The 9,566-nt window shown below is 59.0% G+C and overlaps 4 protein-coding genes across 4 annotated transcripts; 3 read left to right on the forward strand and 1 right to left on the reverse strand.

Moving 5' to 3' along the window:
• Positions 1-203: 203 nt before the first annotated feature.
• Positions 204-1,274, forward strand: SPRG_14652 (hypothetical protein; the record flags this gene model as incomplete). Its single annotated transcript, XM_012354423.1, has 2 exons — positions 204-1,117; positions 1,253-1,274. The coding sequence occupies 2 exons, from the start codon at positions 204-206 to the stop codon at positions 1,272-1,274; spliced, it is 936 nt and encodes a 311-aa protein (XP_012209813.1).
• Positions 1,275-3,024: 1,750 nt separating this feature from the next.
• SPRG_14653 (hypothetical protein) lies at positions 3,025-5,795 on the forward strand (the record flags this gene model as incomplete). Its single annotated transcript, XM_012354424.1, has 2 exons — positions 3,025-3,732; positions 3,789-5,795. 2 exons carry the CDS (start codon positions 3,025-3,027, stop codon positions 5,793-5,795), a joined length of 2,715 nt encoding a protein of 904 aa, XP_012209814.1.
• Positions 5,796-6,490: 695 nt separating this feature from the next.
• SPRG_14654 (hypothetical protein) lies at positions 6,491-8,080 on the forward strand (the record flags this gene model as incomplete). The annotated part of the gene is made up of 8 exons (XM_012354425.1): positions 6,491-6,520; positions 6,565-6,606; positions 6,653-7,018; positions 7,085-7,242; positions 7,302-7,346; positions 7,399-7,695; positions 7,751-7,867; positions 7,927-8,080. 8 exons carry the CDS (start codon positions 6,491-6,493, stop codon positions 8,033-8,035), a joined length of 1,164 nt encoding a protein of 387 aa, XP_012209815.1. The 3' UTR covers positions 8,036-8,080.
• A 30-nt stretch (positions 8,081-8,110) lies between these two features.
• SPRG_14655 (hypothetical protein) lies at positions 8,111-8,765 on the reverse strand. The gene has a single exon (XM_012354426.1). It carries the CDS (start codon positions 8,662-8,664, stop codon positions 8,149-8,151), a length of 516 nt encoding a protein of 171 aa, XP_012209816.1. The 5' UTR covers positions 8,665-8,765; the 3' UTR covers positions 8,111-8,148.
• Positions 8,766-9,566: the final 801 nt, after the last annotated feature.

Consider the following 9,566-nt stretch of genomic DNA (forward strand, 5'->3'; position numbering starts at 1 on the left):
CGACCGTCTCAGCGCTGGTCGGCGACTTGCGCGAGTTTGAAGCGGCGTACGGGCTCTGGGCGCCGCAGATCACATCGCTCTCGGTGACCGACCCGACATGCGCGACGTGGCCGCATCTTCGCCGCACGCTCGCGCTCTGCCCGCGGCTGCAGTCGCTCACGTACTTTGTCTGGCGCGGGTCCGAGACGAGCCGGCACGCCACGATGGACATCTCGTGGTTTGCAGAGTACTTGGTGACGCAATCCAGCCTCGAGAACGTGCATCTCACGGGCCTGCCACTTACAACCGAGGCGGCGACGCTTCTCGGTGATGCACTGCTGTCATCGTCGACGATGGCGACGCTCAACGTGCACGAAATGCCGCCGCTGCTCCGCGCGCTTGGCGCCGTAAGCCGACCCTTATTTCCACCACAGCTCACTTGCCTCCACCTTACCGCCGTCGACTACCACGCCGCCAACGACATTACCGCCGTGGCCCTCAAGCTGCAGACGTCGCACGTGCGTACGCTCGACATACGGACCGTCGCGCTCTGCAACCTCACACGTGCCGTGACCGCACTCGGGAATGCGCCGACCTTGCAGTCCTTGACACTTCTGCACGGCGTACTCGACGATTTCGCGCCACTGACGTCGTTGCGTCGCCTGCACTTGTCGTCCATGCGGCTCTCGCGACGAGCGATCATGGCGATTGCAAGCCTTATGGTCACATCCCAATGCCTCGTGTCCGTCACGTTGGACAACTGCTACCACGATCCACACGACGACGCGACGAGTCCCTTTCTGGCGCTGACGACGGCGCTGCCGGCGTTCTTTGGTCGCGCCGGGCAAGCGCTGGCCATGAGCGTGCAGGACGCAGCGGTCGCCGCTGGCTTCACCGCGGCCATGTACAAGATCTCAACGACCAAGTCGGCGACGCTGGAATTGTATGCAAGCGCGCTGCCGATGGCGGCGTTACGGGCCTTGGTGAGTGCGATTGGATGCGGCACGACGCTGCGACTGGTGGTGCGCACACTGGCGAGCGCCGAGGCGTTGATGGCCCATGCGACGCGCCGCCAGCTACATGCGGCCAAAACGCCCATGTACGAATGGCACTTTGGTCGACCCTTGCCCGACATCAAGTACCAAGTTGCGTGTTCACATGGTGGTTGACTGCATTCTATTTGTCGAGGAAAGAAAAAGGGGGATGGATTTTTGTTGTAATTTGCACATTATTATATGTGCGAGTGTGGTATGGTGACTCGAACGAGGATGAGCAACCTGCAAGGCAGCCAGTGATGGTTGTATATGGACGCCGAGCTCGCGTATGGCAATGAGCGTCTATACGCAAGGGACTCGGAGCCGCTTCTTCCGCTCTGCAAACACAGTACTAGTATATGTAGAGAAGCTCGGGCGGGGCAAGAGACGATTTCATTAGCTCTCGGGGTAGCTTCGAGGCGATACCGCCAAGTGCATAATGACAATATTGCTGGCTGGCTATCTGGTTATCGCATCGATCTGGTGCGTAGTACATTGGACGTTGAGTATTTCCCGATCACATTGGTTGAATCTTGTTGTGTCAGTGTTGACAAGGGAATTCCCGTTTTGTTGGGTCCAACACTCCGTTTTTGCAGAAATGGGAATCGCTGCTCAAGAAAATGGTCACGTGGGGAGCGCATATCCGGAATTTCGGTTTACGTTTGCAGCAACGGTACTTTTCATGTTAAATGAAGTATCCCGCAGTAAAGCGTTTACTCGTACTAATCTTTCGCCTTTTACTAAAGATTACCGTGGACGTCTTACAAACAATGCGGCTTCACCAATTTCTGACCTCCCTCTGGGAGGACCCCCCACTTACACTCTTTTTCTATGACCTCTACCATTATTGCATTGCTCTGCTGCGACTTGCACCAATGTTGTCATGACAAGAAGCGATCCAGCATTTTGACTAGGAGATGACGGTAGACAACCCGGTGTGCATGCTTCTAAAGTTGTTCGGGCGGCTACCGAGTGCCTTTCACTTCCTGCAGAGGCGGTATTGACGGTAGAGTCTCAACGCTTGAGCTTTTACCTCGGACTTCTTCCCCATCTTGAGCGTCGCAGTGTATGAGCGCTGGCATGTTCAAGGTTGATGGACCCGCAAGTTGTGGCGCGTGATCTTGGTGTCCGGTTATAACACGGTCGTGGCGCCGATATCCGGCACGACCTGTCGTTCGAAAATCTAGAACGCGCGATGGATCCAGACTGGAGATCCATCACTGGTCACCGAAATCACATTTGCATCTGCGAGCACAGACGCATGCGCGCGACTCTATCCAGGGCCACCACAACGTAAACTTTAGTTGAAGCGCCTCTCGTCGCCCCTTTCCAGTGCCAACGCCATCAACCCACGCTTCGAGCTGCTGCATCCGCAACGAAGGTCAACCAAGCCTACAAGAGTACCCGCAGCGACAGTGGTGGTTATTCGTCTGATCACACTGCCCGAGGAGATGCGACTGACGGACGCTGGCAAGGGGACGCGATAGACTCTTCAACTAAAGTTAACTTTGTGGTGGCCCTCGGTAGAGACGACTCGACGTCAATTGCCAAGTGGAAGCTACGTACAAGTGTAATCCATGCTATATTGAACAATATTGTCTGCTCTACACCCTCGTTACGCTAAGTCTAGTATCGCAAAGGTGGCAAATCAAGCGAACATGAGGTGCAGGAGGAAATTATACCCAATCTCTTATCGCTGTATCCGGAAAGATCGCGAACTTGGCGTTCGCATCGTATCCGGATGACGTCTCCAGCGCTTTGTGCGCCGTGGAGGAGCCATGCGACTGTAGTACCTGGTGCGATAGGACAATGTATACGTTCGTTCAAAGCTCTATATAGCTATATAGCGTGTACTAGCGTCCTAAGCTCGGATGGTATCAATATCGTCCAGACCTTCCTTTTTCCCGCGCCGTATCGGCGGGAAGCGACCTACATTCTGCCACCGTCGGAATTTTGGCCAATCCACGGGCACCCAGTCTCGCCATTCCAGCGTTGGGCACGACGTGGCAGCATGGGCGACCTCGACTGCGCGCCGATCGACGTGGCCAAGGCGCCGTACGAAGACGCGCTCGACTGCCTCCCGCGCGACGCTTGTGCTACGTACGAGTATGCATACGTCGGCGGCTTGGACGACGCGATGGCGCCGAGCCTCTCGGTCCTCGGCTTCACCAGTAGCCGCAAGTGGTCGCAAGACACGCGGGTCGTCGACGACATCCTTGGCCTGCATCCATCGGGCATCGTGCCCACGACGATGCTGCAACTCGACGCCCGAGATGATCTGGCGCCTCCGACAGCGTGGGCCAGCGCGCTCCCTTGCTTCCTCGACGCCACGTTGCGCGATCACTTTGTGTGGGGCAGCGCGCCGGTCACGCCCGTCCTTTCCCATGTCATGATCCATGGTCCTGCATCTACGACAGCGCGCCTCGAGCCCATCGCGCGAGCTCCTGCCAGCGTCGGGACGCTTCTCTTGACCTTTCCGAGCTACGTGGAAGGCGGCGCCCTTTCGGTGGCGTTTGAAGCAGCGACGACCACGTCCGGCCACAGCGACTGCCTTAGCAGCACCTTTGCCATCGTCGTCGCGCACCGCGCAGCAACGATCGCGATGGCACCGATCTCAGCCGGCCATGCCGTCGTCGCCGTCTTTGATCTCGTCGGTGCAACCGCGCCATCCTCGCCCATCTCCGAGGGCGTGCACGCGGCGATCGCTGCGCTCGTTGCCGTTGGCGCCAAGCCACCGAGAACGTACCCACTCCTCGGCTACGGCGTCCGCCCCAGTTTAGCTTTACGACCTTTCAGGACCTCCCAAGCGGCAGCCGCGACCGAGCATTCGCCCACGCACTCATCGCGTCCGAGTTGTACGACGTGGCGATCGTGCACTACACCGACGACGACGACCCGTCCGGCTTGAACAACGGCGACGCTCCCTTTGTCATTGCGCGTGCGACCATGCACCCGGACTCGAGACTACCCAGTGAGTGCGCGCTGGCACTGCGAGGGCAGGCGGTGCCGGCCTTTCTGCACACGGTCAACGTCGGCGATTTGCGCCGCTCCGGCGACCATCGGCGCACAAGCCTTGTGTTTTGGCACAAGGCCCACCGTCCGTACGTGCTTGGGCTCAAAACCGCACTCGATGTCTTTGCAACGACGTCGGCGACGATCTCGACGCGACGCTGCCTCGTCGACCACATGCTCGGCTACTTGGAACAGACAGCCCGAGAGCGCCAGAGCCCTGCACGATACAATAGCAGCGCCGAGACGTGGGCGTGCACGGCGGCGCTGGGGCATCTCGTCCTTGCCGTTGGCGACGTGCGTCTCGTTGAGACGCTCTGGGAGCCGCTGGAGTTCTTTGTCGCGCCAACGCACTTGGCGTTGATGGCGCCGAGCATGCATGCGACCATCCAGCGCTTTGGCACGTACGCGCTCTTCCCGCTGCTCGAGTACGTCTTGCGCTGGTGGACGACGCGCTGGAGCAGCCTCGCTGTCGGCTGTCAGCTGCTTGCGAGCTTTGCCGGCGTCTCGGTCGCGCCGCTGTGCCCGCCGCTGTCGATTCCCGGCGCCCGCGCCTCGATCGTGTCGGCCTACGCTGTTCTGATGGACCTCAGTGTGACGAAGCGCAGTGCTACCAACAGCACGCGCGCGTCCTTGGCAGCGATTATCTGCGACGGCAGTCGCCTTGCCGCCTATGTCAACGATGAGAAACATCGGTTGCAGACGCTGGTGCAGTCGCAGCCGGCGCTCTTCCATCCGCAGACCGTGCTCGCACCGGCACTTGACACGCTCTTGCCAGACCGCCTTTTGTGGTGCGAGACGCTTTTGCTCGCCACGGTCCACGTCACTCTGATGGAAGCCACGCCAAGCAACCTCGTGACGGTACCTGATGCGACCCGCGTCTTGCGCGTGCTGCACTCGATCCACGCGTTGGACGCACCGATGCTGCAAGCCCTCGTGACCCTCTGGGGTGCGTTGGCCCTCGATGCGATCGCTGGGTTTTTGGCCGCGCTGGAAGAAGACGTTCTTGTTGGCCTCGAGACGAGCGTCCTCGCCGTCGTGACAACGACGACGCTAGAGGCGATTCAAAACAACCTTGCGAAGGCGACGGCGTCGTGGCGCGCCATGGCGAAATCGACGGCCCGCGTTCTTTTGTTGGCGCAGCATACATCGTCGTCGGCAGCGACCTCGACTTTCGACGTGTTCCTAGCAGCGATTCTCAAGGCCGTCGGCGATGTGATGGCGCTGCACGAGGCCTTTGTGTGGCCGCTGCTCCAAGACGCCGCAGCGATCGGCTTGTCGCTGCGTGGTCAAAAAACGCTGGCCTCGGCGATGCTCCCCGTGCTTCCCACGTACAAAACAGAGGACGAGCTGCCGCTGTTGGCGTCGGATATGGCCATCTCGGACGTGGTCTTGGAGCCGTGCTGCCGCGACTGCCGACGTTTCGAAGCCTTTTTGCGGTCGTCGACACGCACCCAGTGGGTCCTTGCGTGGTACGCCGAGCCGACGACGACCCTGTGCGACAAGCTTGCGGCGATGGCGCAACTGCTTGCGATGCGCCTGTCATGCAGCATCGATCATCATGCAACGTACCGCAATGTTCGCGTCGCAACGTTCGTAAAGCGTCACGCTATGGTCCTCGAGACGCGCCACCACGAGGTAGAGCGACGGCAGCGAACACGGACGCTGGTGATGCTGCTGGGTGACGAGCACGACACGCGCCAAATGACGTCGCATGACCAAGGTGACGAGGCGGCGATGCCAGCAGCGAAGCGCCAGAAGCTGTCGGCGTGACGCAGCGCATAGCGTCCGCAGCCTCAACATTTCTGTTGTGAGAATAAGAACCAAGTCTGGACTCGGATGTGATGGAATGCATGGCAGTGCCATCGACGGATGGGAGGAATACAAACTGTACGGGGGCAGGTGAATTCTGGTGCGATGCGCCAGTGCTTTGGTGTCGCACCCAGATTTGTGACCAGAAGTCGGTACTGGAGTTGGCACAACTCGGGTGCTGCTGCGGCCAAGTACGGGCGGCAAAGCTCTTCGACCGCCTCTGGCAAGGCCCCCACATCGATGCACTCGGTGGCTCCCATATGGCTCGTGTCGTCGGTGCCAGAAGATCGCTTCTGGGCGATCGTCAGTCAACTTGTTGGTTTGGGAATTGCACTTTGGTTCTTCGCTGTCATTGGTCCGTTTCCTGTTATCCGGATTGTAGCGACATGTCACATCAGGCCATCTTTTTCTTCTCCTTGAGCAAGGAGGCAGCAGCCTTACTGAACGCGGCCACGTACAGTGCCCTCCTATGACTGCAATGGCTGCGTTCGCCTCGTAGCAGCACGTCTACCAGGATCTATCTATACCATGGATCTATGCTGCTAGCAAGTGTATTTTTGTGACGTCTGATTGGCGCCTTTCAAATTCAGCGCTTGATAATAGCCAATGGCATCGTCGCATCGAACGTATTCCCGACCAAGGAAGCACGAGCTCGCATGGGCCGGACACGAAAGCGGCTGCTGGACGTACGCATGGCGAGCGATGCCACGGAGCTCACGCATGGACGTAGGCGAACGACGGCGCGCGTCCATCCAAGCGCGCGCATGACGCAGTACGTTGCAGCCACATGCTTTTCCATGGCCCATGCCAGCATCTAGGCCAGCGACGCGTCCGACGACGAGTGCATTCCGCCGGCCGACGACATCAACCAGTCGGACGACGATGACGACGACGAGCTCTCGAGCGCTGAAGGAGCGTCCATGCTCTTGGACGTCGACGCAACACAATCGGACGTAGAGCATGACGCGACGCAGCTCGAGGTCGACGACCCTGACGCCACCGTACTGGAGGTCGAGGATCCCGATGCCACCGTACTGGAGGTCGAGGATCCTGATGCCACCGTCCTCGAGGTCGAGGCCCATCCTTCTGCAACGTTCGACCATCTCGAGGCCGCGCTGCCGGTCGATCTCAACGCGACGGAGGACGACTTTCTCTTGGACGACAACGTGCCGCCGCAAAAGGCGGTACCGTACCATCATCTCCATCCTCTCTATCTCTACCAACTCTACGACTACGTTTCTACTAACTAGTTGGTCGACCGTCAAACCGACGTCGAGCGAGCTTGGGGCATTGCCCGCTGCCTCGCGTCGCACGTGTCTGCGCCCGAGCTCCATCACATTCACTATGGCGTGCCCCCGTCCGGCCCACCGACGCGCGCACCGCTTAAAGAGCAGGACGAGCTCGCTTCGTACACTCGACCGTCTCTGCAATCGCCCGCCTTCTCATACGGTCCTATATGGCACATAGCACGTTCGTGTGGCCCGTGAACCCCAAGAATGTGCTTTCGACCGAGTTGGCCTCGCCTTGCCTGGGACCTTGGTCTTATGATCGGTCTACTCTATAGATTCGAGCAAGACGCCAGTACGATTCAACTGGATTTGGACCTGGACAGCGACTCGGACACGGAGACGGCGGTTGAGCCGACACTGACGGCCTTGCCCGCGCTACCGCGGCCGCTCTGTGAGATTGTGACCGACCGCTGCCGCCACCATGGGCTCCAGCCGACGCCGACGACGACGTCGCATCTCGGATACCTAACGCGGCAGTCGAATGTCTTCCTCGACAAGATGCTCGAGTCGCTTCTGACCCGCAACGCGATGGCACTCCAAGGCAACGAGCAGCATTTCTCGTCGTCGTCTTGGTACTGCCAGCTGCATGCACATATCCGCCTCATTGGCATCTGCATGGACCTGTAGGACCATGTACAAGGGCATGCCGTGTGCCAACTGGCGCTTTGTGGCCGAGGGCCTCCTGCAAGCAACGGACGGTACCGGCCGCGCGCATTCGGTGCTGCCTCGCCAGCTCACCGACGCGTACGTTCTGCCTCGTCGACGAGACCGATGATGATGCTGATGGAACCTGCGGCATGTAGAACAAAGAAGCGCATCGAAGCGCGGATCCGAGCGCTGTATGACCAACCTTGGCAAACGCTCGGGCTGAACGCGCCCGTGTGGTCTGTCCATGAGCCCTCGTCCGAGTGAGGTATATGGGACCAACATAATGGTTGATTGATGCATCGGATATCGGGTCGTCGTCGTTATAAATTAGCAGCATGGTCAGGTAGAGGAGGAGGAAGAGGAAGATAAGAAGGTGACTACGGGTCAGCCGACGTGGCTTCGTCGTCGGCGACGAGCGTCGCGTTCGAGGACCGGTCGGCCGAGTTGGCTCGGCTCTTGGTCGCGTCCTCGGTCGTCGTCAGCTGCTGGAAGGACACGTCGCCGTTGAGCTTCATTTGAGGCGACGCGAGAAACTCGGCAAACGCACCGGATCGGCTCGCGGTCGCGTTCTCTTCGATCGTCTTGAGCATCGTCTCGAGCCCGAGCTTGCGCTGCGCGAGGAACGCAGCGTCGTCGGCGCGGAGGACGCTCCAGAGGCCGTACTCGGGCAGCTTGAGCCCGTCGACGTCGCCGACGCCTTCGTAGAGCCGCTTGAAGTCGTTGAAGCGGCGCAGCACCGAGTAGACATGGTACTTGACGTCGCTCTCGGGGAGGTACACGGGCATCGAGATCTGGACCTCGTACACATACGCATCTTGGTCGACGTCGAGGGTCACATTCAGGATGGCGAAGACGCGCTTCGCAGCGCCGCCGGCAAAGCTCTCGTAGGGCATGATGAAGCGAGGACGAGATAGGAAGATGGACCGAGGTGCGAGGTAGACGCTGGAAGATGCGACTTGAGTTTTGGAGAAAGCGTTGAAGTCGAGTTTCACAGGTGCCAAGCCAACGTCTGAAAAAAGCTCCGCCAGATAGGTCCGCGACAAGAATGCATATAATTCTCTCCCATGTATACAAATTGCTAGTAGATTATATACTTGTGCCGAAATACCCTTTACACTAGATCATTGTATGCTTCATATGCATTTCCATCGATAGCCGCCGACGCTTTGCAAACACCGCCCACCAGATAGGTCAGCCATTGAATTGCATATCTTTATTCTATTTCCGTCCCTTTCAACTCCATATTTGTATTTATTACAATAAAATGGCAAAATATCCAATGCAGGGTCCAAAGATACAGTGAAATAGGCATTTTAAAGGTAGACCAGTGTGGGAACGAAACTGGTGGCGGCTTCCAGCTCTGGGACGAGATGGCATATTTTCTGCGGTTCCATATTAAATTCGCCGGCGCGAGGTAACGCTGTCGCTCGCAGCGCGAAATATTATTAAAAACCAGCTGGTGCGTTCAGATCTAGGCAGATTTGTATGCGAACGCATGCAATTTCGCGCACCAGCTGCCCCCACCCATGTCCCACATCGCACTTAGTTGGACGCCCCTGCTTCAAGTACCACCCAATCTGTTAAGTGCGTATCGCACTTGCGCGCACTCCACGGCTTGACACGACCGATGGCCCGACGTCTGGCGCTCGTGACCGGCGGGAGCCGGGGCATTGGCCGCGCGATCGCCAAGCAGCTGCACCACGACGGGTGGCATGTCGCCATCACGTCGCGCTGCGCAGACCGTGCGGCGGAGGCGGCGGCGTCGATCGCACCGGACGTATTGGGCGTCGCGTAC

Source organism: Saprolegnia parasitica (assembly GCF_000151545.1).
Source record: "Saprolegnia parasitica CBS 223.65 unplaced genomic scaffold supercont2.161, whole genome shotgun sequence".
Classification (NCBI taxonomy): Eukaryota; Oomycota; class Saprolegniomycetes; order Saprolegniales; family Saprolegniaceae; genus Saprolegnia; species Saprolegnia parasitica.

Coding starts and splice junctions, on each gene's coding strand:
- SPRG_14655 (XM_012354426.1), bottom strand. CDS start 8,664: ATGCCCTACGAGAGCTTTGCCGGCGGCGCTGCGAAGCGCGTCTTCGCC.